The 26,473-nt window shown below is 48.2% G+C and overlaps 3 protein-coding genes across 3 annotated transcripts; 1 reads left to right on the top strand and 2 right to left on the bottom strand.

Annotated features, from left to right (window-relative positions):
• Positions 1–8,712: 8,712 nt before the first annotated feature.
• On the top strand, positions 8,713–11,517 carry LOC117039677 (cocaine- and amphetamine-regulated transcript protein-like). Its single transcript, XM_033136857.1, has 3 exons — positions 8,713–8,906; positions 9,225–9,308; positions 11,388–11,517. Exons 1-3 carry the CDS (start codon positions 8,775–8,777, stop codon positions 11,493–11,495), a joined length of 324 nt encoding a protein of 107 aa, XP_032992748.1. The 5' UTR covers positions 8,713–8,774; the 3' UTR covers positions 11,496–11,517.
• A 1,434-nt stretch (positions 11,518–12,951) lies between these two features.
• Positions 12,952–23,331, bottom strand: LOC117039680 (zona pellucida sperm-binding protein 4-like). The gene is made up of 10 exons (XM_033136859.1): positions 23,202–23,331; positions 21,542–21,697; positions 20,211–20,398; positions 19,394–19,491; positions 19,080–19,207; positions 17,899–18,088; positions 15,486–15,633; positions 14,217–14,304; positions 13,955–14,068; positions 12,952–13,130 (listed from the first exon to the last, which is right to left on the bottom strand). Exons 1-10 carry the CDS (start codon positions 23,329–23,331, stop codon positions 12,970–12,972), a joined length of 1,401 nt encoding a protein of 466 aa, XP_032992750.1. The 3' UTR covers positions 12,952–12,969.
• A 904-nt stretch (positions 23,332–24,235) lies between these two features.
• Positions 24,236–26,436, bottom strand: LOC117039679 (zona pellucida sperm-binding protein 4-like). The gene is made up of 3 exons (XM_033136858.1): positions 26,229–26,436; positions 24,834–24,955; positions 24,236–24,346 (listed from the first exon to the last, which is right to left on the bottom strand). Exons 1-3 carry the CDS (start codon positions 26,428–26,430, stop codon positions 24,236–24,238), a joined length of 435 nt encoding a protein of 144 aa, XP_032992749.1. The 5' UTR covers positions 26,431–26,436.
• Positions 26,437–26,473: the final 37 nt, after the last annotated feature.

The raw sequence follows: 26,473 nt of genomic DNA, 5'->3' as shown, positions 1-26,473 counted from the left end.
TACCCAGCTCCCTAAGCCGTTCCTCATAAGGCATCGTTTCCAGGCCTTTGACTATTTTGGTTGCCCTCCTCTGGACACGTTCCGGCTTGAACTGTGGTGCCCAGAACTGGACACAGTATTCCAGGTGAGGTCTGACCAGAGCGGAATACAGTGGTACTATTACTTCCCTTGATCTAGACGCTATACTCCTATTGATGCAGCCCAGAATTGCATTGGCTTTTTTAGCTGCTGCATCACACTGTTGACTCATGTCAAGTTTATGGTCTACCAAGACTCCTAGATCCTTTTCACATGTACTGCTCTCAAGCCAGGTGTCACCCATCCTGTATATGTGCCTTTCATTTTTTTGCCCAAGTGTAGTACTTTACATTTATCCCTGTTAAAATTCATCTTGTTTGCTTTGGCCCATTTCTCTAATCTGTTAAGGTCATTTTGAAGTGTGATCCTGTCCTCTGGGGTATTAGCCACCCCTCCCAATTTGGTGTAATCTGCAAACTTGATCAAGATGCCCTCAAGCCCATCATCCAAGTCATCAATAAAGATGTTGAATAAGACTGGGCCCAAGACAGAACCCCGTGGCACCCCACTAGTCACTTCTCTCCAGGATGAAGAGGAGCCATTGATGAGCACCCTTTGGGTTCAGTCAGTCAGCCAGTTACAAATCCACTGAATGGTAGCATTGTCTAGCCCGCATTTTACCAGCTTCTTTACAAGAATATCATGGGGCACCTTGTCAAAGGCCTTGCTGAAATCAAGATAGGCTACATCCACATTGTTCCCTTCATCTACCAGGCTTGTAATTCTGTCAAAAAATGAGATCAGGTTAGTCTGACATGACTTATTTTTCAGAAACCCATGCTGTCTTTTAGTTATCACAACGTTCCTTTCTAGGTGCTCACAGACCGTTTGCTTAATGATCCGGTCTAGAATCTTTCCTGGTATTGATGTCAGGCTGACTGGGCGGTAATTGTTTGGGTCTTCTCTTTCCCCCTTTTTGAAAAATAGGGACAACATTTGCCCTCCTCCAGTCTGCTGGCACTTCGCCTGTTCTCCAGGAATTCTCAAAGATTACTGCCAGTGGTTCTGAAATCACCTCTGCCAGTTCTTTTAATACTCTTGGATGTAGTTCATCTGGCCCTGGAGACTTGAATACATCTAAACTAGCCAAGTATTCTTGTATTACCTCCTTACTTATTCTGGGCTGTGTTTCCCCTGCTGAATCATCTGCTCCATATTCTTCAGGTTGGGCATTGTTTTCTTTTTTGGAGAAGACTGAGACAAAGAAAGGCATTGAGGAGTTCTGCCCTTTCTCTGTCTCCTGTTCGCATTTCAACATTTCTCCTCTAAGTGACCCCACTGTTTCCTTGTTCTTCCTTTTGCTACGGACATACCCATAAAAGCCTTTTTGTTGCTTTTAACCTCTCTAGCAAGCCTGAGTTCATTCTGTGCTTTAGCTTTTCTGACTTTGTCTCTACACGTGCTGGCTATTTGTTTGAATTCCTCTCTGGTGATTTCCCCCTTTTCCCATTTTTTGTACATATCCCTTTTAAATCTTAAATCAGTTAAAAGTTCTTTAGATAGCCACCCTGGCTATCTAAAGTTATGGTTATGCAAATGTCTATAGGACGTATGGGTCTATCTTCCCAGTTGTTGGAGAAGGTTATACAAAGTCATTCAGACGTGTGGGTATGCCCTCCCGACGGGTGGCCGGCTTCAAATCTGATTCATGTACTCACCATCAAATCAGAACGAGGATATTAAACATAGCTAAGCTATTCAAAGTGACTCAGACTCCCATCATTCCAATATAGCTAACGCGGACTCAAACTTTCTCCAGGTTAAATACTAGCAGGCAGGCTAACATTTAAAGGAACAGATTACTATTGTTACTATGCTTGATGTAGATATTTAAAGATATAGCTCCATTCACAGGTATAGCTCCATTAAAAACATCAGTACATGATATACAGACTTTCAACAACTTCTTTATAAACTTCTCTCCACTAGTCACTATCTATAATAGTGGCCCCCATTTGCAACTTGCAACATATTTCAAGCAGAATCTACTTGATATACAAACAAACATGAGTGCAAATGGATGCTTTAGTTGAGGTTCCCGCATTGCAGGGGGTTGGACTAGATGACCACCAGGGTCCCTTCCACCGTTCTATGATTCTATGAAAAAACAAAATGCAGGAGACAGAATAAAATACACCACACAGTCAAAATAATGATTAAAGCCAGGCAGTTGTTATGGTTATTGTTGTTAATTGAACCAACTAGCTGCTTTCTCTTGAACCAGACAGACAGACAAAAAACCCCACATAGATCAATGAAAACCAAGGGGGTCCAGATAGACTGCCGCTGGACCTGGAGGTTCCATAAGAATGCAAGAAAGAGCCCAGCTGCTGCATCAGGCCAAGATGCCCTTCTCACTGGGGCTGCCCAGATGCCCCACAGGGAAAGCCACTAACAGGATCCGAGTGCAAAAGCCCTTTCCCTGCTCCTGGCCTGGGTTGCCCTTGTGAACGGACTGTGACCTGGTGCTACTGGCACCTGCCAGAAAGAGAAGCAACGGTTGCCCTCTCTGTCCTTCACTGCCACTGTTATGGCTCAGATGATGCTCTCCTCTCTGGTTGCTATGGCAACCAGAGACAGGGCAAGGCTCCCCTGTGGAGTGAAGATGCTAGTTGCCACAGCAACGGCCCCAGCATCCTCACCTGTGGCGTGGGGAGGATCCAGATCCTGCACCCTCTGAAGATGTATTGCTGTAGTTTAATAAAAAGCAGCACCTGTAACTGCCCCCGAGTTACTGTTTTTACATATTTTTAAAAAAGAAACATTGAAGGAAAGGGGAAATTCTCTGAAAAGCAGGATTTCAGTTCCTTCAAACAGAACCAAATAAATGTCTTGGTAGTGGCAAAGTGTTCCCGCTTGGCGTTTGAATCAGCAGGGCCCAATCCTGCTCCCTTAGCCTCTTTTGGCCCAACCATTTAAATGTACAATGTATGCCTGGAGTGTTTTCACGTAAGGCATGAACCTTGAACAGCCCATGTTTGTTCGTTAATAAATCAGTTTAAATTGCCTAAGTTGCCATTCTTAAAAAAGAAGCACTATTAATCTGATGCCTTTTGTGAATTGCTTCTTGTGTGACCTCTTGAAGTGACCTCAGAGTAAAGACATCAATGGCTTTAAAAAAATCCATATTTACAAAATCATAGAATCTTAGGATTGTAGAGTTGGAAGGGATCCCCAAGGGCCATCTAGCCCAACCCCCTGCAATGCAGGAATTGCAGCTATTTCTAGAAATATATCTGTTGGTCTTTAACAATAAGACAGACAATCCATGTCCTAGTGACAGACATCGCCCCATAAAAAAATCAACATAAAATTTAAATCAAAGCAAGTCTCCATTGCCCTCTCTCTGCCACATCTGGGCTTCAGGTAGACATAGTCTTGGTGAGCACATATATTTTGGGTCTAGATTTCCAGGGACTTTGCAGAAAGTTGTGGTGTCGTAATAAATTGCCGAGATTCTTTGGGAGAAGGTGTCTGCTTTGAATGTACAGTGTGTGCATACACACACAATCTCAGTATCCTGTTTTTCGTAGAATCGTAGAGCTAGAAGGGACCCCGAGGGTCATCCATTCCAACCCCCTACAATGCAAGAATCTCAGCTCAAGCATCCCTGACAGATGCCTATCCAACCTCTGTTCAAAAACCTCCAAGGAAGGAGAGTCCACAACCTCCCGAGGTGGCCCATTCCACTGTCAAACAGCTCATAAATTCAGAAAGTTTTCCTGAATATTTAGTCAGAATCTCCTTTCTTGTCACTTCCAGCGAGGTCGCCATTGCTGGCGGTCAAGGGTTGTCTTGCCTCCGAGACGACCCTGGCTTCCCCGGGGGCTAGGAGCTCCGCTACCGTGCAGCGGGCTCCGTTAAGCTGCGGGTCGAGCGTCCCGCGGTGTGGGCTCTCCAGCTGGCCCCATTGCGCTGACCCTTTCTCCCGTTCCCCTTGTAAAAGGGGCGCAGGAGTGAAAGGGCAATGGCGCGGGGCTGTGGAGGCTTTGCCCCAGCCGGGGAGGCGAAGTGGCGGCAGCCGCCGTGGTTGAGCGCCTCGTTCTTACTTGATTGAGGGAAAAAGAAGAAGAACCCCGTAAGCTGTAAGTACGGAGTTTAATCGGCTTCTAAATTGATCCAATTGGCTTTTGGGGAGGAATGCTAAAAAGGAAGTCCGTTCCTCTCCCCTGTTGATTTTAAGAAAGTAACAGTGTTTCTAGCTGTTGCTGCACTTGGCCGATACAATGTTTCTTTTGGCGCACGTTTCAAGATTGAACTGTCAAAACCCCTGTTAGGGGAGGACTGATACTTTTAAAGTATTTTTTCTCAAAAATCGGTGTATTATAAAGAGCTTTGGAACCCTGAATAGGGGGAAATGGCGGCTGTAATTTGAGACTTGAAGATGGAAAAGTACTGAACTTTGTTATTTCCTGCCTACTTCTACCTTTTTTGGTTTCGCTTTTAAAAATGAATGAAGATCCGGGAATGACCCAAGAACAAAGGACAATTCTTTTGGAATTAGAACTGTTGTACCAGAGACTAGAACTGTTGAATCAGAATATCGATGAAATATTTTTTGGGACTGGTAATGTTGCTGAGAACTCTCCTAAGGAATTTGAAGATATAACCAGTGAACAATACACAGAACAACATGCAGAGACCATGCAACTCCAGGAAGAAGAAAAACCCTGTTGGAGTGAGAGGCACAGGGTTGAATATAGACGCATTATAACGGCTTTTTGGGGTGAGAGCCCAGAAATGCAGGAAAAACAATCCTGGGAATTACAATTAAAAATTGACTTGAAGATTGAAATGGAGATGCTGGATGGTGAACTATTATATCTTTTGAAGAGTTCCGCAAGAATGTTTTGGGACAAGGCTTTGGCTTTCGGATATAAAGAAAAAGATGACATTCTGGACAATGGTGATGGAAAGGACTGGGGGGAAAGCCTGGTGGGTGATTCCGGGGGTGGGAGGAAAAATGGTAAGAAGAGGGGTAGGGTAAAAAATTTAGAAGTGTAATTAGGATGGCTTAACACGGTACCCCGATGTCAGAGTGCTAAAAGTTGCTTTGGAATAGAGAAGAGATATGTGATTATTATTTTTAATGAAGAATAGTTTAATATTTTATATGGTATGAATTAGAAATATCAGCAGCAGTTTTAGTGGAATAAGAGATAGATAAGATTATAAGAAGTTAAGTTTTGTATTAAGAAGTAAAAAGTTTTGTATTAAGAAGTAAAATTTTGTTATTTTGATGTTAAATGATATAAGATTTTAGAGATGGAAATTATGAATTTAAGTGAGTGAATTGTTAAGACAGATAGAAAGTTACTAAAGTAAATTAGAATTGAAAGCAGAGGAGAGAACGGGGGAAGTCCCCCTAATTAGATTGAAATAAGATTACAATTAAACTGATGAAGTAGGTGTTAGGTATGTATGTAGGTATGTATTTTCTTTCTTTTATTTTTGTTTTTCTTTTGTGTTGTATTTGTTGTTTTTTATGATGTGTTGTATTTGTTTATGTTTGTTGTGGAAAACCAATAAATTTTTGTTAAAAAAGAAAGAAAAAAAAGAATCTCATTTCTTGTCACTTGAAGCCATGGGTTCGAGTCCTACCCTCCAGAGCAGGAGAAAACAAGCTTGCTCCCTCCTCCAAGGGGCAGCCCTTGAGATATTTGAAGATGGCTGCCATACCTCCTTTATTCTCCTCAACTCCTTCAACTGTTCCTCATAAGGCCTGGTTTCCATACCCTTGATCAGGGGTAGGCAACCTAAGGCCCATGGGCCGGATGCAGCCCAATTGCCTTCGCAATCCGGCCCGCGGACGGTCCGGGAATCAGCGTGTTTTTACATGAGTAGAATGTGTCCTTTTATTTAAAATGCATCTCTGGATTATTTGTGGGGCATAGGAATTCGTTCACCCCCCCCAAATATAGTCCACCCCCCCCACAAGGTCTGAGGGATGGCTGATAAAGGTTCCTGACCCCTGACCTTGATTATCTAGGTCACCCTCCTCTTCACATAACTGGACACACAGTATTCTCCTTTTTTGCAGCATCAGCACCACACTGCCAGCAGCCAGGTGCTTATGGAGCCTCCAGGTCCAAAGGCAATCTATCCACATTCCTCGGCCCTTTGGGGCATTTGGTCCCTGTGAGAACAGGAGGCTGGGCCAGATGGGTCCCCTTTGGCCTGATCCAGCAAGCCCTGCTCATGTTTGAACATGCAGCACCCCCTGCCCTCATCCATCCTGCCGCTGCCCCAACAACCTGAGCCAGGATGAAGGGAGGTTCTGGACTCTCCTTACCTGGAGGTTTTTAAGCAGAGGTTGGGTGACCATCTGCCCTGAATGCTTTAGCTGAGATTCCTGCATTGCAAGGGGTTGGACTGGATGACCCTTGGGGTCCCTTCCGACTCTACAATTCTGTGACTCTATGAAGCCTTCCGAATGGAGAGAAATCCTCTAAGATCCAGCTTCTTATCCACTCCCCCAGCCACCTGTGCCCATGAGGCGTCTCCAAAGGCCAGTGCACTTTAGGGAGAAAAGCAACAGGAAGCCCAGGCAATCCTGACTCCTTTCCTGCTGCTCAGACTCTCAGCCGCCCCTTCAAGGTCTAACCTGCCCAGGGATTAATGCAGTCAGGAGACATTAATCCCCAGCCCCCCGCAATTCCTGGGATTCAAGAGCATGCGGCTGACGTCCCTGTTTTCATTGGGAAAATATTGGAGGGTCTGGAGTTGTGCGAAGGAAAGTTTTATAGGGAAGTTTTTTAATGTTTGATGTTTTATTATGTTTTTATATATGTTGGAAGCCACCCAGAGTGGCTGGGGAAACATCATTATTGTGGAATAGGATATCCCTGTTTCCATCGGGGAAATGTTGGAGGGTATGCGGTTGTGAGTCCCATAAATATTGGACTCAAGAAGTGTCCCTGCCTCTCCCACAACTGAGGAATGATTGCACACAAACTTTCCCAATTTTTTTTAATGCCCCAATCCATGCCTGCTTTTCAGTTTAAGGAGAGAGGCCCACCTAGCCCAGCATCCTGTCCTCACAGGGGACAGGGATCAAGATTCCCAGGACCTAGGAATCCAGGTAGACTGCCTCTGGACCTGGAGGCTCCATTAGAAGAGCCTGGCTTTTGGATCAGGCCAGTCTTCCTGTTCTCTCAGTGGCCAGACAGATGCCCCAAAGGGAAAGCTATAAGCAGGATCTGAGCACAAGAGCAACACTCTCCCATCCTGCGGTTTCCAGACACTGGGATTCAGAAGCATCGCTGCCTCTGTCTGAGGAGCCATCCTGGCTAGGAGCCCTCAATAGCTCTCTCCTCTTCCAAAGCCACCCAGGTTGGTGGCCATCACTGCCTCTTGTGGGAGGGAGTTCCACAGTTCAGCTCTGCACTAGGTGAAGACGTCCTTCCTCTTATCTGTCTGCATCATTGAATAGCTGTGAGTTCCAGTTTTACGAGGGAGCCTTTAAAATGCCGTTCAAAGTGCTCTGTGTAGCCCAGAGGCTGTCACACCACTACCCTGGCAAAAAGACACTCAGCACCTGTGTTTGGCATTTTCTGTTTCCAAGTACACCCCAAAACAGAAGTCCGGGTCAAGAGAAGTCACAGTGCCACTCTCTTCTGGCTTAGTGAGGCCACACCTGGAATATGGTGTCCAGTTCTGGGCACCCCAGTTTAAGAAGGATGTCGACAAATGTCCTTCAGCAGCTGCAAAGTGCCCTGCCCTGATGCCAACCGAAATAGACCCTCCAAAAGTTCAGAGGTCAAGTAGGTGGGGGTTCTGAACCTCTGAATGCAGCCAGAAGGTGCTGGGCTCTCCTTCAAGGGAGATTTTTCTACAGAGGTTGGGTGGTCACCTGTCAGGGGTTTTTTTCACTGCAATTCCTGAATTGCTGGGGGTTGGGCTGGATGATTCTTGGGGTTCCTTCCAACTTTGCAATTCCATGATTCTGGGGTGCTCCCTGATTTTACAATTTTAACACATTTATACGGTGCTTCCTGATTTTATAGTTTTAACACACATCTGTTGTTGGGTTTCTCCTGCCCTGCTCCAGAGGCCACAGTATTCCTGTGGGAGACAAATAGCTGGAGCAATTAAAATCGATTGGCTTGGCCCCTGAGTGAGGCTGGAGGGGTTTGGGTGTCCTTCAAACTCTCAGCACAATCTAATTTATTGCATTTCGGGTGGGTAGAGGGGAAAAAACCTCACCACAATCCAATTTCTCTGTGGACTCTAATTTCCCTTGATGGGCATTTATTTACTTTAGGATATTGGGTGACCCAGCCATGACGCAGTTGGAAACCCTTTGAAATGACCCCATTGTGTGCGTGTTTTGGGGGGTGGAGGAAGAGGGTGCCCCTGGGCATTCAATTACATCCTGCCAACCTCCTGGGGGGAAACTTTTGTAATTATCTCCTTTGAGTCAACACGGCTGCTTGAAAAATTCATGGCACCCGAAGGGGCAATTCTCCTGTGGGTGCAAATTGGGTGACATGGGGTTGGTGTTGAGGTTTATCTCCAAAATTCAAGGTCCACCCACACGTCTTCCCAAGACAAGCCCCCCCTAAAAATGTAGGGGGGGATACAAAACCAGACATGCCAATGGGGCTTTTTGCAAGAGGGATGGAAATCTCAGCCGGGGTTATAAAACCTTCTCCGCTGACCAGGAGGAGAAGGCAGCCGGCTCCTGGTTCAGCACTATGGCCAGCTCCAAGCTCCCCATCCTCTGCATAGGGTGCTCCGTCCTCTTGCTTTTGGGGGCCAGAGAAGAGGCGGTGGGACTCCGGGGGGCTGGTGTGGGTGCCGAGGAGAGCCAGGAGGAAAAGGAGATGGTAAGCTGCGAAAGTGAGCCTTGCTGGTGGGGAGGGGGGAGGGGGAGGGCAAACAAGTTGCTCAGAGTAGGGGGCTCACCTGGGAGAGCAAGAGACTCTGAATCTCAGGGTCGCGGGTTCCAGTCCTGTGTTGGGCAACAGATTCCAGCATTACAGGGGGTTGGGCTGGATGATCCTTGGAAGTCCCTTCCAACTGTGCAATTTTTGGATGTCCCTTCTAAATCTTCAGCTCCTCTGCACCCTTTCAGCTCCTTAGGGGTCAGGTGGGGGCCTGCTTTACACTTCTCTGAGCGATGCTGCCCCCCTTTCACTCTGCAGATTGGAGCCCTGAAAGAGGTTCTGGAAAAGCTGAAGAACCACCAGCTGCCGTCCATCGAGAAAAAGCTGGGCTGGGTGCCCTCCGTAAGTATTTTCAGACTTGCATACTTTCCCATTGCATTATGAATTGTTCTGAATTATTATGCCTCCACTGCTTTGCTGGACATCTTTGGGAGAAGGCTCAGGAGTGAACCCTCCACAAATCCAAAGGGGAGTCCCTAAGGCGGTTGGATGGCGCCTTGTACGCCTCCTTATGGCAACTCCTGCAGCCCAGCTGGTGCCCAGTGTCTTGCTCTGCTTTCCTTCCAGCCCCCTCAGCCAGGCAGAGAGGAGGGTCTTGTCATATGGGCAGCCCAGGATCTCCAGACACACTGCCCAGGCTTGTGCCCCGGGGAGGTCACTTTGGTCACCCCCAGAGAGGCACACTCCATTGCCTCTCAAGACAGATGGATATCTATCTATCTATCTATCTATCTATCTATCTATCTATCTATCTATCTATCTATCTATCTATCTATACCATATTAATCCCCCCTCTCTCTCATACACACACACACACACCTCTGCTCCTCAGACTACAGTTTGAGAATGTGTGAGCTAAATAATTAGTAAAATAATTAAATGGATAGATAAATGGTTAGTGTGTGTGTGTGGGGGGGGGTTTGAGAGAGAGAGAAGTAATAATGACTGACAGATGCCAACAACATGCCAGTTCTGCTCTGTAGGTGCTTTAGTTGAATTGGGGGACACCCAGGAGCTGCCATGGGCCTGCTCTCGAGTTGGGCTAGGAACTGGACAGAACAGGGCAGAGCTGGCATGTTGTTGGCATCTGTCAGTCATTATTATTTCTTCTTCACACACACATTTCTGCTCCTCAGACTACAGTTTGAGAATGCGCAAGCTAAAGAATTAGTAAAATGGTGAAATGGATAGATAATTGCCATATGCTTGGATTTTCCCAGACATACATGGAATACTGAGGTCGGCAGCAGTGTTCAGGCAGAAACCGGAAAAAATGTCTGGGAAAATCAGGACGTATGGCAATCCATGTCAGCAGTGCCATTTCCCCATAAAAACTAAGAAAAACTCAACAACTTTTTTGTCCCAATTTTCACTGTTTCCAATGTGGCAATCCTACACAAAGGCCCTGGGTGCAAGCAGGCAGGTTCCACCCAGCTCTCTGTTGACTGATAGCGCTGGGTGACATAACGTCCAAAACCGGTTTCAAATCCATATTGTGACAATGGTTTCATAATTTTTGACCTGGCAATATATTGTGAATCATGTGCTATGTAAAAATCACAATGTGGGAAAAGGTGAAGCCAGACAGTGCTTATTTCAGGCATCATGATAGATTTGTATATTGCAATACTGAGCTGAGTTGTTTCCGTTAATTCTTTTAAACAACCATCAGAACATATTGCTCATGTCCACTGACTCCCATCCAGCCTCCCATGGTCTTCTTTTCTATAATATAGATGGGTAAAATGTGATTTAGAAGCTTCATACTCCTCTACTTCTTCTATTTTACCCCTTATATGTGTTAATTCAAAATCATTTAACCACCAATTCTCATCTGTTGCTATACTTTAAATCCTGCATATGTTTTAACATAACCATATTTTTTCAAATATTCTACAAAGTATTTCCATTCTTCAATGAATTTTTCCTCATTCTTTAATTCTCAGTCTAGCCATCTCAGCATATTCCGCCATCTTCATTTTCTTTTGTTGGGACTGCCTCTTCTTCCCATTTTTGCATGTATCTTTGCTGCCGTAATAACATACATAAACAGATTAAAGAATTCCTTTGGAAGCTGTTGTCTAACAAAAAAGCATCAGGTTTCTTGGGAACCCCCACTTTAAACATTTTAAAAAACTCATTATAAATCATTTCCCAATAGCCTTTTGCCTTTCTGCAGGTCCACCACCAGCTGATGATATATCATGATGTTGTAAGGGAGCCTGCAGGTCACCCCCTGCAACACAAGAATAAACCAGATATTCCCCAGCCCTATTGACTACCTGCCTCTGATGCAGCGGGGGGGGGGGCACCCCTCTCTTGCCACAACACCCCCACCCCCCAACACACACAGGGGGTTGGACTAGAGGACCCTCACGATCCCTCCCAACTCTGATTCCGTCTCTCTCTCCCACTTTGCAGTGTGATGCCGGGGAGTCCTGTGCCATCCGGAAAGGGGCACGCATTGGCCGGCTGTGCAGCTGCCCTTGGGGGACATCGTGCAACCTGCACATCCTGAAGTGCTTGTGACGAAGAGGAAATGGAACGGGGGGGGGGGTCGGGGGGGAGGGAGGACAGGTTTTTGGACAAGAGGAAGCCTTTGCTGCCCCCATAAGCCAAAGCAGCAGCTGGGGCGACTGCAGCACCCGAGTCTTGATGTGACCCAGGAACGGAACATGCAAAGTCAGAAAGGTTCATTACACAGAGACAGGCCGTTGGGGGAGTCCATTTAGCTATTGTCTACACTGACTGGCAGCAGCGGCAGCTCTCCAGGGTTTTAGACTCGGGTGCTGAGAGCCTAACCTGACGATGCTGTAGTGCAGAGAGTTGGACCCGGGGCCTTCTGCAGGCAAGACAGATGCTCTCCCCCTGCTGGACTGAAACCCCTCCCTTAAAAATAAAGCTCAATGCAGGAGGAGACAGCAACAACATCCCTGAAGGGTAGGCCACCCAAACGCCACTGGAAGAGCTGGAAGGGACCTGCTGGGGCCCTCCAGCCCATAAGGCCACTTCCTCAGCTCCTGTTTAGAGCATCCCTTTGTCGTCATGAGGACTAGAATCCCATTCCACTTATTTCAGGAGCATAGCTCTGTGCTAAAACAGCTGCTCTGCATGCAGAAGGTTTCCAGCTTCAATGCACAACAGCAGCATCTCCAGGCAGGGCAGGGAAAGACCCCCCCCGCCTGCAACGCCAAAGAGCTGTTGCCAGCCAGTGCAGGCAACACTGACCCTGATTAGGAAATGTCCCAATTAGGAATACTTCTAATTGCTGGGATCGGCTTCCCCTGAAAATCTTCTGCTCTCAGAGCGACAGAGAAAAGTCTGCTGTGGATTCGGAACTGAACGAGAGAGGGCAGCAAAAATGAGGCCGACTCCCTTATGCAGCCCTTCTAGGGATAAAGCTATTTATCTGCATTAAAAGCTTCTTCCCCCCACTCCAAGGGGTGGAAATTTTGGGGAGCATCTCCAATCCCCCCCCAGCAAAGATTTCCCCATCCTCCAAGCACAATTGTGACCTGCTGAGTTTAGGGCAAAAATGGGGTGTTGTTGTTTTTTAATAGCCAGAGGAAATAATAATAAAGAGTTTCAGGCAGTGCTGGTTTATTTGTGTCTGTGTTGGTGGGGTGGGGAGCAGACAATTTGGGGGTCCCCATTTGAGGAAGGCAAAAAAGGGCTGATATCTAAAGGGGTGAGAGTTATAAAGGCCAGAGAGAACAAAGCTTGTGGCCTCTCCTTTGAAGCAGAGGTTGGGTGGCCATCTATCTTGGATGCTTTAGTAGAGATTTCTGCATTGCAGGGGGTTGGACTGGATGACCCCTGGGGTTCCCTTCCAACTCTATGACTCTTATGACAAAATACTCTGGATTCCCACCCAAGGCAAAAGGGTGAAGAGGCGGACAGGCTGCCCAGACACTGTGGGGTCAAGTGGGACTGGCAGGGAGGCTTGCTGGCCAGTGCCCAGGGAAGACAGGAGCCAAGCTGGGTCTCTCAATTTTATTTCTTCTCACGCATAAGGAAGGTTTGGGCCTCCCAGAGCCGCCTGCTGCTTCTTCAGGGCGACGGCCGAGAACATCCCCACGGCCAGAACGGCCACCAGGCCGGCCACCAGGAAGAGGATGTTGTCCCACTGCATCAAGGTCGAAGGGTAGAGGGATTTGGGGGATGCTGAGAAACAGAAATGTAGAATTAACAGGAACCCCAAAGAGAGATTCAGGCTGCAGACATTCAGCAGCTTAAAAACTTCAGTTAATCCCAGGGTTGTGGGTTCGAGTCATGTGTTTGCCAAGTGATTTTTTTCCCTTTCTCTATAAAAAGTTTATTGGAGGTTTTTAACATCGAGCACTAAAATCCAAACACATTCATAATAAAAAGCAGTATGTCAAAAAGAATAATGAAGAAATAGAAGATTCAAAACAGAATACTCCAGGTTGTTGGTTTGAGCCCTGCGTTGGGAGAATGATTCCTTTTAAAATAATAATTTTATTCTCCTGTAATTTCCAGCAACTGCTATTAAATCACAGCATTGGCGGATCAATGCCATTGAGGTACTGATCAGTGGTCCCTACGTGAAATGATGTCAACTAGGGGTGTGTGAAAGGATGTTTTAAGAGGGATCTGCCTACTCAGGTAACGTTTGCACAGGAAAAACGCAGCCTTGAGCTCTCCGGATGGAGACACCGTTCCTCTTGCTGAATCGGGCATCTAGCCCCACAGAGGATGCCACTTAATTCCTGAGCACACGCAAAGTGAAGGCTAAGTAGGGATGCCTCTGCATGGGCCGGGCGGTTCATAGGGCTGGAGACTCCACCTCCGGGATATCTCCCCAGAGGCCGCTCGTGTCCTTTTTCCATATAGAATATTTTATTCTTTTCCCCAAAGAGGCTGCTGATAGCCCGGCCAAGTAAAAGCTTTTTCTAGCATCACGACTGTTGGGGGACAACTGAATAAAATCCACCACCCCCCCCAAAAAAAATTGCCTCCCGCGTTACCTTCGTGAACAACCGTGTCTGCGTCCTTGTGAAAGAAGTCCACCGGGCCGTCCGATGTCACAAGGGTCAGCCACTTCTCAGGGAGACGGCGCTCCCCAGATGATGCTCTGCGACCTGGAGGGGGGGGAAGAGAAACACATTTGGGGGGGTTCTCAGGGTGGGGAAAACACCTGAACAGCAGCCATGCAAAGATCCCCCACTACGTGCCCTGGCCCTGCCCCCCAAATCCCCCCCCCAGCCTCAGAAATAAATGGGGACTCACTCCTGCCAAGAGGATTTCTGTTGCAGGAAATGCGGCAGCTCTCAAGGGCGGATGGGGCACAGGCAGAAGCGCTGCAGTGGAAGTAGACCTAGATTGGCGAAGGGGGGCAGAGAGAGAGAGAGAGAGAGAGAGAGAGAGAGAGAGATGGTTTAGGGCCAGCCCCAGGGGGAAACTGAGGCAAGTTCAAAGCGAGTCTCCCGGACCCCCTCTTGGGGTCAGACGGTCTCGTGCAGAGCTGAACAACTCCTGCAAAAACACCGCAGACCCCACACCTCTGCCCCACAGACCCTCTTTGTGGAGGCACTGCACTTGGCCAATGGGGCAACGGCAAGAGCGCTCCAAGTGTGGCCCCCACCCATTTCTAGAAGCCTAATAAACACCTGTACAAAGTTTTCTGGTGAGCAGTTCAGTACTGAGGTGCAGAGGCACCCCCCCCCAGCAATAGGAAAATAAACTTCCATTTTGGGGCATATTAATATTAATTTTGGGCAGCTTCCAACAACTAAAAACACTATTTTATAAAGCAAAATTCTCCTAATGGACGCAGTTTTGCAAAACTGCTTCCCCTTAATGCAGCGGTTCCCAAATGTTTTTCCTCTGGCGACACTTTAAGAATAAAAGACACTTTTTTGCTGACAAATGCATTAGGAAACACAACCAGAATTGCCCTCAGTATCTCTTGATTGCTCTTGCTCTCATTTCAAAAATATATCTATCCATATTGTGCAAATACATTTTTTTCTGATACTATACTATGCTTAAATGTTTAAATGCTTCTCCGATTGTGTTTTTGACGTATTGTTGGGGGCTGCCCAGAGTGGCTGGGGCAGCTGTCAGATGGGCAGAGTAAAAATGAAAAGGAAATCGGTTATTATCATCCTCCTTTCCCCACTACTCTGGCCATCTTCTCCTGCCACACCAGGGGGGCCCTCCACACCCTTTGAGAAACCATGGTGTGTGTGTGTGTGTGTGTGTGTGTGTGTGTGTGTGTATATAACATACTTTACCCTACTTTTTGCAATTTGGCATCCATCTCTGGCCAGAGAAGTGCTTTGCAGGATCTGGAGAGATCCAAAGTTCAACAGGACGGCTCCACGTTTCGGCTGGTGCATTCTGCCAGGGAGTGCCAATCCAGCAGGCTGGGCTTTAAGTGTAAATTGCCTCAGGTTTCTCACATGTGCACACCTCCCCACCCCCCACCCCAGATCCCTCCTTGCAGGGACGGCCAGCTCCACCCCCCTCACCCGGCGCCACTGCGGAAGACCTTACCTGCCCAGAGAGCACCTGTTGGGAAGCGCCATTCACAAACGTGAAAGTGCTGACCACAAAGCGCTGGTAGTGCATCGGAAAGGGCAGCCCAGAGTCCGCCCCGATGGGCACCAGCCGCGTCTGGTAGTTGTCTCCCTTGTAAGGGCACCTGAGGCAGAGCAAGAGGGATTGGCGGTCATAAGAGTGCATGGCTGGAAGAGACCAGGCACACCAGAACATCGAGGCCCATCGGACATCACCCCAAACTTTGAGCAGAAACCCCAAAGGTGCATCGCAATTCTGTAGTTCCGTCAGACATCCGCTCAGCATCTCCTCAGAAATAACTTTTCAACAGGACTGTGGTCAGAACTTTGTCTGGCCTTCGTTGCAGCCTGGGGGGGAAATGATTCCAGGCACCACCCTTCCAGCAGTGCTAGAAAACCCCCAGACGCGTATTGTAACTGATGTGGGTCCAATTGTGACCCTGTGGAGATCTCTGGGCACCAGGTTGGCGACTGACGTCTCCCTCTGGCTGGCCCCTCCAGCTTTCTTAAGCAGGTCAACAGAAGAGCTCACTGACTGCATTTATATCCCACTTTTTTTCTCCAGGGAAGAGGAAAAAAGTGGGATATAAGGAGGCCACGACTGACGCCAAGTTCCCCCAGCGAGGTGAAGAGGCCACGACTGACGCCAAGTTCCCCCCAGCGAGCTTCATGACCAAGTGGGGATTCGAATCCTGATCTCCCAGTTCCTCATCCAACACTCTAAACCCAGGGGTAGGCAACTTGAGGCCAGTGGGCCAGATGTGGCCCAATTGCCTTCTCAATCCGGCCTGCAGACGGTCCAGGAATCAGTGTGTTTTTACATGAGTAGAATGTGTGCTCTTATTTAAAATGCATCTCTGGGATATTTGTGGGGCATAGGAATTCGTTCATTATTTTTTTTCAAAATATAGTCCGGCCCCCCACATGGTCTGAGGGATGGTGGACCGGCCCACAGCTGAAAAAGGTTGCTGACCCCTGCTCTAACCACTACACCCCACTGGCTTCCTAGAGTCCTTCTGCTAGGGGGAAGTTCTATAAATTAAGTCAGTAAATAAAAAATTATGGGGAAAACAAAATGTCCCCAAGAGAAGGAAATATTTTCCTTGAAGCCTGAATTTGTTTCATTCTGGATAGTTTTATATGACGATCTAGTGTGCTGCAAATCGCTTTGAGATTCCCCCTCCCCTTTAAAATATAAAACAGGATTAAGAATAATTGTAGGTTACAAACTTGCAATCCACTACAATGGGTTTTGGAGACGTAATACGAGGATTCAGTATGAACAACTAGGCCATCATTATATGGCGCTACCACCAGAAGACTAGAAAACTGGCCAAAGAGATACTATTACTATTCTAAATAATAACAAATTCCACAGGAAAAAAGGTGCCTAGACATTCCGCTGTGGTGACTAGCTTAGCTTATATATCTGAGTTTCTAATGCTGATCCACAGCCTCCCCTGTGATCTAGGGTTAAACACTCACAGATTAGCCTGCAGAGAACAACCAAAGCTGATTATCAACCCATTTAGGAGCTCAGAGACCTTAATATTGCCCCATGGAAAACCCCCACGTTAAAGCTTCCAGCAATGCACAGCCAGGCATTCTCCATTTCAGTGGGAATCAAACAATTCTAAAATAAAACGATAAGTATAAAAGTTATACTTAGCAAGAGGGTTGGGTAGTCAGTGCAGCCAGAAAGTCGCTGGATAGGCCACCATGAGACCCTTTTGGCCAGAGGATTCATGGAAAGGAAGCCGAGCAGCTAGTTGTCAAAGTGTTGGGTGCTGACCTTTAAAGCCCTAAACCAGGCACAGGCAAACTCGGCCCTCCAGATGTTTTGGGACTACAACTCCCACCACCCCTAGCTAACAGGACCAGTGGTCAGGGATGATGGGAGTTGTAGTCCCAAAACATCTGGAGGGCTGAGTTTGCCTATGCCTGCTCTGCTCTAAAAGTCCTTGGGCCCAGTATACCTGAAGGAGCGTCTCCACCCCCTTTGTTCAGCACGGACACTGAGGTCCTCCTCTGAGGGTCTTCTGCTGATTCCCTCACTGCAATAAATGAGGTACAGGGAACCAGGCAGAGGGCCTTCTCGGTGGTGGCGGCCGCCCTGCGGAATGCCCTCCCATCAGATGTCAAGGAAATAAGCAAGTATCTGACTTTTAGAAGACATCTGAAGGCAGCCCTGTTTAGGGAAGTTTTTAATGTGTGATGCTTTATTCTGCTTTTAATCTTTTGGGAGCTGCCCAGAGTGGCTGGGGAAACCCAGATGGATGGGCGGGGTAAAAATAATATTTTTTAAAATTATTATTAACTAGAAGCTGGAGTCTTTCTGGAAAACTGAGCCAGCTCGCCACCAACACCCCCTGTGCCCAGCCAGCACTGACCCATCCTCCAGCAGCCGCCACTGTGGTTTCTGCAAGGGGTTTGTGCTGGGAGTGGCCCAGCAGTTGTGCAAGACCAGGACTAGGGCTGGATCCGTCCTGGCAAGGAGACGCACTTCGACGTGGACCGGGGTTCGCAGGACCTTCACCACTGGGTAGTCCGGGCCGGAGTAATAGGAGGAATACTTGGCATCTGGGGAGGGAAAGAGAAGTTGGAAAAATTACTTGATGGAGCAGAGGTTTCCTTCTCCTCTGGAGACCCGAATTCATGGGCATTCAGGGAAGCTGGAAGTTTCAGGAAGTCCTCCTTCCTGCAGCGCAGAGTTTGGAACTCCCTGCCACAGGAGTTGGTGATGGTTCAGTCGGGAGAGCAGGAGACTCAGTCTCAGGGTTGTGGGTTTGAGCCCCATGTTGGGCAAAAAGATTCCTGCCTTGCAGAGGGTTGGGCTGGATGACCCTTGGGGTCCCGTCCATCTCCGCGATCCTAAGATTCTGCTTGGCACGGAAAGAGTGGATTGAGGAAAGCTTCTCTCCCTCTCTTGCAAGACTAGAACTCGTGGACAAGCCAGTGGAGCTGATTGCTATCAGGATGGATAAAAGGACTTATTAGTTAAGCTGTGGAACTCCCTGCCACAAGAGGCAGTGTGTATCTGTTTGGAGGCTTTAAAAACTGGCTGGATAAAACCATAATTATTAGTTTATGGTATAATCTTAGAAGGTGGTGCAGTTTTAGAAGCAAGACCCTGCCCTTTTGAATTTATTTATTTCAAGGATTCACACCCCATTCTTCAGCCAAAAAGCCTCCCAGAGCTGCTAGAAATTGTTCAGCTTGGTTGTGCATTTTTTGATGCCGTATTTATCATTTATGACTACTTTGGTTATTTGTCTCACATTCTAAGCCACCTGGAGCCTGGTTTGAACTGTGGCATAGAAATAAAAACAGGTATGTAATAAGATCAAGACTGTCCCTACTTGCAAGCTTATGATCTCACCCCCCCCCAAAGTGCAGCACAGCACACAAGGAAAGAGGGAGAGGGAGGGAAGAGGAAAACTTCTGAGTTTGCCACCACATCCCTGAGCCAGGACCCTCTCCCAGCACAGGGGCAGCAGAGACCCTGCGAGAGCCAACGGTGCTTTATTGGGGCTCCCCACTCCAGCCCCCCCCCCAAAACCAGCCCACTCACCTCGAGCCAGCCTCATCTCCAGGGTGAGGGGTCCTTGCTCGGCGACCCCAGCTGGAGGAGGCGGAGTGGCAATCTGGATGCCGACCGGAAGAGAATCCTCTGCAGAGTAGCTGCAGCGTACAGTCAGCCTGCCAGAGGGCAAGGAAATTATTGGTGGTTTTGTATATTTATTTATTTTTTATTATTGAAGTCTCTAGCCCTCATTGTTCCAAAGGGAGGGCACAGGAATAAGGAGCGCCGAGCCTTCTGCATGCCAAACAGGCGCTCTGGCCCTCCCGATTGTTCTGCCACACCGGCTGCCCCCTCCCCCTCACCTGAAGTCGCTGTCGCGGGTGATGGAGCCAGACGGGGACGCCAGGACCTGCCTGTCTGCCACCAGCTCATTCTCATACATGTGCCGGCTGCCGGATTCCTGGGCAGAGAAAGGAACGCCATTCGTGGGGGGGGGGGAATCATCCCTGCAGCAACTACATATAAACACAGCCCTTTCCCAAAAAAGAACCGGCCCCCAATAGACACGCTTGCTTTCCTGCAGTCACCCTCCTTGTTGAAGGCAGCCCTGGGCAGGGGAGCTCTCAATCTGAGGTTTCTCTGGGTTTTTCTATTCTGTTGGAAGCTGCCCCGTGTGGCTGGGCCAAGCGGGAATTTCAGTATTACAGTATATACATTTGTATACCGTCCTAAACCCATAGATCTCAGGGTGGTGAACAACATGAATTTGTTTTGTTCTGGCTTGTTCCATTTTGATGTTTTCATGTGTTGTAAAACGCTTCAATATTTTTTTCCCTTTAAAATATTAAGCAGTATAGAAATTAAATGCGTAAGAATAAGCCAGTCAGATTCTATGTGGGGGAATTATCATTAGCGGCTGGATTTGTAACTGTGCAAAATAGAGGCTTCATCGCCCAGGAGAGCCAAGGGTCTGATTCTGTATCCCACAGCCTCCCAAGTCCCTGTTAAATCTCTCTGCCCCCTCCCATCCATGCGGTCACCGTCTAGAGGCTTCCTTTTGTTTTAGGGAAGCAGCACAGCAGCAGCGCCTTCCTCTGCCCACACAGAGAAGCGGAGGAGACACAAACGCAAGGTCATTCTGGCTGGGTGGCAACACCTGTGTCTCCCCCCCCCCGTTACCTTGAAGGTGGTCCCGCAGGCGGACAGGGGGAACTGGAAGAAGACGAATCCGTTGTTCCTGGAGGCTGGGGCGCAGCGCTCCCCCTGACCGCTGGCCAGACGCACAGAGCCCAAGCGGAGGGGAGGGCGCGTGGCGTTGCGGGAGAGCGCAATGGAGAAGTGGCCGTCCGGGGTGCAGCGGGCAGTCACTGGCGGGCAGAGTGGGAAGAGAGAGGAGGAAGGGAATGCTCAGAATCAATCAGAATCAGACCCTTGCTGGAAATGTAAGGAAAAGGGAGGCACTTTCCATCATATGTGGTGGACATGGAAAGTGGCAAAGACCTTCCGGGGGGTGATATATGACGATTTGGGGGGCGGGGGCATTTTAAAAGACATCTGCAAAAAGAGCAAAGCTTTTTTCTGTTAGGAGTGACTGATGTCGATATAACTAGAGATCCAAAAAATCTCTTTCCGCATGCAGCCACGGCAGCACAAATGGTGCCTGTGCAGAAATGGAAGGCAGGCAGGTGGGCACAACACCGACAGAGGAGGAAAAGCAGATGAAATTGACAGAATAGGTATATAGAAGTGGCTAGTAGAATAAGCTGAAAGAATTCTCAAGGAAGACTGGAAATGTTATGCAGAATATTTGAAAAATCATTGTAGACATATTAAAATGTTAACAGGATTAGGATAAATTCAGCACTGTGAGCTATAAGGAAATAAAACTGAAAGAGAATATGGGATTATTAGAATAGGCAGTGGTAAAAGGTTAGTGAAGTCGATAATGAAGGTAAGGTTTGTGTTTGGTAAAATACTGTGCAAATTTATAAAATTGATGATGATAATTTGGTTGTTGTTGTTTTTAAATTCAGAACAGATCCCCAAGATTATGGCACAGCAGGGGTTTGGGATAGAGGACCCCTGGGGTCCTCTCCGGCTCATATCACGAGAGACGTCACCAGTTAATCCCTGCAAAGGGCTCGGTCCTTCGCGATGGAGGAACAGCTGCAGCATTGGGGGCTTTTTCGTGGAGAGAAAAAGCGACGGGATTATAATAAACAATACAATTTTTATTATTTATACCCTGCCCACTCCAAACATTATACAATTATGCGGCAGACAGAATAGACTTCCTCCCTCCCTCTTGCAACACTAGAACTCATGGCCGGACAAGGAAGCTGGAAGAGTCAAAGGTCTTCTTCAAGCAACGCAAACTGTGGAACTCACTGCCACAGGAGGCCGCGATGGCCACCAGGAAATTCCTCTTTGTTGCACAGCTGCGAGTTCAACTGTCGCAAGAGAGGGGGAAAATCTTTCCCAATTCAGCAGGACCCCCAAACCCAACACACCTTTGTTGGCGTAATAGCAAGGCACCGCCCTCTCTGTTGGGTTGTAGCAGCAGCCCAGGCCCACACACTCTGCCTGTCGCACTTGGCGGGGGCCGCAGGGGAGCCTGTCGGGGGCCGGGACGGACGAGCAGTGGCTGGCACTCGGGTTATCCAGAGCTGGAAGGAGAGAGAGAGATTTCGCAGTCGAGGCAGATGGCATTACAGGTGAAAGGTCAACCTTCTGGGTTTTCTTACTTTATTTTAAAGATTAGTTTGGTTGTTGTAATTAATTAATTAATTCATTAATTACATTTGTACACTCCCCTATCCCTGCAGGTTTCAGGTGGTTCATAAGATAAAATGACAAGATAAAAGAATAAAATGGATAAAATGAGACGTGCAGGTACCGAGTGTGATACAAATTCAATTAATTGATTAATAATAAAATATAAGAGCCAACCCACAACCCCCCCTTGACAACATATTTTAAAAGGGCATTTGAGGAGAATGTGTGCCCCCTACCCATGGGGCAGGTGGCCAAACCAGGCGCTGCAGCCAACGCTACGTTTCCCGGATCTGGGGCGCCCTTTTCGAAAAGCCTGCTCGTTTCGCAAGGCTCCAGCAGCAATTGGCAGCCGTTGGATTTCGCCATCTCAGGGCGTCTTGCAGCTCAAAGGCAGCAAGGCAAACAGAGTTTGTCTCCTACAATTGCTTCCACAAAGACCCACAGAGTCTCTCTTGCAAAAAACAAAATAAAACGAGAAAGACACTGCCTACTGGATGCATTTGGCGGGAGGCAGTGGGAGACAGGAGTGCCTGGCATGCTCTGGTCCATGGGGTCACAAAGAGGCGGACACAACTAAACAACAAAACTCGATATATTTCATTAAACTCCGAAGGATCTGTCTTTCTCAGGCAGAGTATTGCCCCAGACAGAGGTATGGGAGGCAAAGGATTTAAAATGGACTTAATAACTATTACTGATAGATGAAAGAGGATTGACTCTACTCAACTATTTTGAGGGCCAGGATATAATAATGTATAAAAGTTGGCAGAAATTGGCACATTATAGGCGATGTGTGGGGAGAAGGGATGAGTGGATTTTGAAATGGAAGTTGGAAAAGCTATTGGATCTGGAGCAGCAACAGAGGGAGGAAAAAAGAACAGAACACTGGGGAGAAGTCAGCTCTTAAATTTGTATTAAATTTTTACTAATCTGGTGATAATTTGTTTAAAATTGTGGAAAATCAATAAACAAACAATTGACTAAAAGGAGAAATATTTCATTAAACTCCAAGCTATGGTGGTGCACAGGGTGGTTTATTTACAGCACAATCCCATTATCGCAGAATTGTTGAGTTGGAAGGGACCCTGAGCGTCACCCAATTCAACCCCCTGCGGTGCAGGAATATTTCGCCCAACGTGGCACTCAAACCCGTGACCTGGAGATTCAGAGCCTCGTTTCAAGGAGACAGGTTTGTTGCTTTGGGGGCGACCCCATGCCAAACCCAAAGTCCCTCTCTCCAGCTCTTCTGGGGCACCTTCAAGGCAAGTGACGGCACTCCTGCACTCACAAAGGACTAGAAACTTGAAAGCTCCCCAGCTAGTTTTTCGCTTGGCGGCTTTTGCCAATCTGGCAGCCGGGTTTCTGCGGGGAGCCACCTGGCGAGCAAAGTCTTACCCCAAAGCTGCCCCTGGCGGTCTGCCAGGCTTCCCCGCTTGCCCACGTGGCCCATCTTCGGAGCAAAGGCCAGAGCCCCCCAAGGCCCCTGGGCCAGCAGGACGGTAGCCAAGAGGTCCAGGAGGAACATCCTGGCCAAGACCCTGAGGGAGGAATGGGGCTGGGGGGCTTTTCCTCTGGCAAGTCACCCCCTGGCCCCCAATCAGGGCAGGCTTCTCCCACGGCAACCCCTGGCCCCCTTTATGAGCTCACCTGCCCCACAGGAACTCGGCCCAGCCTCAGGCAGCTGACTGCAGAAACAGCGGACTACAAAGCCCATTGGCCACAGGCGACACAACAGACTGGACGGTGGGCCTGGCAGTCAGTGCAGCTGGAGGCCGGCAGAGGAGGAGCACGAGGAGCCACGGCTGGGGCAGGGGGTGGGTGCGCATCCAGAGGGCACCAAGTTCAGGGGGAAGGAGAGCCGGCCATTTGGTTTGTTTGGATATTTGAAAGCTGCACTTTGAGAAGAACAGAGTGAGGGTTGTGTGTGTTATTTTGAATATTGGCAAGCGGCACTTTGTGTTGTGTACACAGAGTACACGAAACAACAGAAACAGTAGTAGAAGCGCCAGCAAAACACCCCCCAAAATCACGTGGCACAGGCCTCTCTGAACAGTAGAGTTTTGAGGAGTCGCCAGGAATGGCTTCCCTGAAATAATCCTGGGAGCTGTAGTTCCTTCAGGGCACTGAGATTTGCTAGGAGGCCTCTCACCGCTTCCTAGAACTACCATTCCCAGAGCTCCCTACAGAGAGGGCCTGACTGCTGAACCCCTCAGGGCAGGGAACAGCTCCTGGCAATGGTCAGCACCCTTGAACTACAGTTCCCATGATTCTTTGGTGGCACTGTGACACTTTACGTCCGTGGCACGGTCTTCTGGGCGTGGCGCCTGAAGGCAGGGGAATGACCCCCGGCACTGCAGCTCCAGCAGGGTCCAGAAGCCTCTGCCTCCAGGAGGGCTCCCTCCCCCACAGAGACCCCAAGGAAAGCCCTTTCAGGTGGTACCTAGGAGGGGTTCGGGGCAGCTCAGCTCCTCTTTGTAGGAGGTCACCCGTCCATCCGCCGCAAGGCCTTCAATGTGGACTGTCGTCCGGAAGCGGGAATCCTAGTTGGGAGAGGATGTCGGCGTCAGTATTTCATTTTTCTAGCTTTATAGACTCAGAAGGAGTCCCCGGAGGGTCATCCAGGAACCTTTTGCCCAATGTGGGCCTTGAACCCACAACCCTGAGATTAAGAGTCTCACGCTTTACGCTTTATCAAGCAGAAGAACCGTGCTGTATTGTTTCCCAGCCCAAAAGAACCCTGGGAACTTTAGTTTACCCCCAGAGAGTTACAGTTCCCAGTGCCCTCAAACTACAGTTCCCAGTATTTTAGTTGGGGGGGGCAGGGAAGGAATGTGCTTTAAACAGCATGGGGTTACTTAAACAAGCACCCCTCCTGCCCAGCCACAAAGCTCACTGGGCAGTCACAACACGGGTCCCCCTTTCTCAGTCTGTCCTACTTTGCAGGGGTGTTGGGGGGAGGGGCAAAGAGTTATGTATATGCTACTAGTTGGATGTGGGGGGGGGCAGGCGTGCAAGCCAAGACCTTACCTGCGCTCTTGTGTAACACCCATCAAAGGCCACCCTCACCACTACAGAGCCGTCCGGATTGGGGAAGGCAGAAGTCCCACAGGTAGAGTCATTCTTCAGAAGATGGGGGTTACCTTTGCGATCTTATTTGGGGGAGGAGAGAAGAAGCTTTCGCCAAACAGGTTGTCATTCCACAAATTATTACCCCCAGCCTGATGAACTCTGCAGAACCCAGAAGCTTGCTAGCTTATTTTAAGATACCCAAATGCAGGGAATAAAAAATGAGTGGATTTTGGGATTTCCTAGCGGCCAATGGGGTGTGTGTGCCTCCTTTGCTTTGTTGCCCAGGGTAGGGAGGTCTGTATTTCTTGGGGTGGGGGTCCCTAGAGAAATACAAACCCTCCCACTTGGCAAGGAAGAGAGTGGTCCTCTCATTAAGAGATATATTATTATTAATAATAATTATTATTATTTATAAGATAATCTTTATTGTCATTGTCCCCTTGCGGGAATAACAAAATTACTCAACAAAATATATGATAAATAATTTACTTTAGAGAATAAATGGTTCAATGGAGGTTCAAATGGGCAGTTGTTGTTTTTCTATTAAATAGCTTCCTGGGTCCTGGTCCTCATGGTCAGCCTGCAAACCCAGTTTACTTGGGAGTAAGCACCACTAAGCTTAGCAGGATTTACTTCTGAGTAGACATGGGACTCTTTCCCTCTTGGTGTTTTAGCTGCACTGCTGTTATTTATTACATTCAAGTTACCCCCCCCCCCGCCCCCCCCAGCTGCTCTGCAAACCAAGCTCTGCTCAAGAGTAACCCCACTGGAATTAACAGACACTCCTCCTGCATGCAGATGCATTTGGAAAATGGGCACAACCAATTTAGAACCATTGGTTCCATTGAGGCTCCTCTGAGTAAGCCAAACATTGCCTCCATCTGCCCCCAACTGAAGTGAAGCTGCTCACCCAAATGCTCATTTTAGGAGCTAGTCCCTAAGGAGGCTTTAAAAGGCCTGGCAGGATGGGAAAGCAAATACCAAATTAATACATTCTAGGAGAGCTGGAAGGGGACCCAAGGGATTTATGAGTTAATGGTCACTGTTTTGCTCTTTGTGGCACATAGTACTACTGGAATAATGCTTTGTTATAGGGAGGGGGGCCCTGGGGGCAAGTTTAGGGGACTAAGGGGGCAGGGGGGTCTCCAAAAGGTTTGGGAGCCACTGCTCTATAATTATTAATATATAGTAACAATAAGTACATTTTTACACTATTGTTGTTGTCCAGACCTTGCAAGAAGCTCAGACCAACCAGCCCCCGCCCCCCACCCCGTTTGTGGGATTGTTGCAAAAGTGGGTTTAAAATTCTTCTTTATTTGAAAAAAAAAGCTGAATTCCCGCCCCCTTACTTACCCAGCAGCCTTATTAGAGATGAGGAGACCTTCGGTTGGGGCAGCAGGAGGAAAGTGAGGCTCTGCTCGTCGCAGGTGGGCAAAGCGGCATCCCAAAAAGACCCGGCGGCGTCAGAGGGACCGACCAGGGTCCCCCCCAAAAGGAGGAGCAGAACCCCCAAACCCCAAAAAGGCATTTTCCGGGGGATTTCACACAACCACATGCTTCTCTCAGCTGCTGGTCCCTAGGGAGGATTTTAATAGCCT

Source organism: Lacerta agilis, chromosome 18, assembly GCF_009819535.1.
Source record: "Lacerta agilis isolate rLacAgi1 chromosome 18, rLacAgi1.pri, whole genome shotgun sequence".
Classification (NCBI taxonomy): domain Eukaryota; kingdom Metazoa; phylum Chordata; class Lepidosauria; order Squamata; family Lacertidae; genus Lacerta; species Lacerta agilis.
This window is presented reverse-complemented; position numbering and strand designations above follow the sequence as displayed.

What these genes read in the sequence shown, in the direction of transcription:
- LOC117039677 (XM_033136857.1), top strand. Translation starts at nt 8,775, where the DNA reads ATGGCCAGCTCCAAGCTCCCCATCCTCTGCATAGGGTGCTCCGTCCTC. An exon ending in GCCAGGAGGAAAAGGAGATG is followed by an intron (nt 8,907 to 9,224) that starts GTAAGCTGCGAA and finishes TTCACTCTGCAG; the next exon opens with ATTGGAGCCCTGAAAGAGGT. An exon ending in AGCTGGGCTGGGTGCCCTCC is followed by an intron (nt 9,309 to 11,387) that starts GTAAGTATTTTC and finishes CCCACTTTGCAG; the next exon opens with TGTGATGCCGGGGAGTCCTG.
- LOC117039680 (XM_033136859.1), bottom strand. Translation starts at nt 23,331, where the DNA reads ATGTTCCTCCTGGACCTCTTGGCTACCGTCCTGCTGGCCCAGGGGCCT. An exon ending in ACCCGCGACAGCGACTTCAG is followed by an intron (nt 19,208 to 19,393) that starts GTGAGGGGGAGG and finishes GCCCTCTGGCAG; the next exon opens with GCTGACTGTACGCTGCAGCT. An exon ending in TGGCGGCTGCTGGAGGATGG is followed by an intron (nt 15,634 to 17,898) that starts GTCAGTGCTGGC and finishes GCTCTGCCTCAG; the next exon opens with GTGCCCTTACAAGGGAGACA.
- LOC117039679 (XM_033136858.1), bottom strand. Translation starts at nt 26,430, where the DNA reads ATGTGGTTGTGTGAAATCCCCCGGAAAATGCCTTTTTGGGGTTTGGGG. An exon ending in ATCTCTAATAAGGCTGCTGG is followed by an intron (nt 24,956 to 26,228) that starts GTAAGTAAGGGG and finishes CCCCCAAATAAG; the next exon opens with ATCGCAAAGGTAACCCCCAT. An exon ending in GGTGTTACACAAGAGCGCAG is followed by an intron (nt 24,347 to 24,833) that starts GTAAGGTCTTGG and finishes TCTCCCAACTAG; the next exon opens with GATTCCCGCTTCCGGACGAC.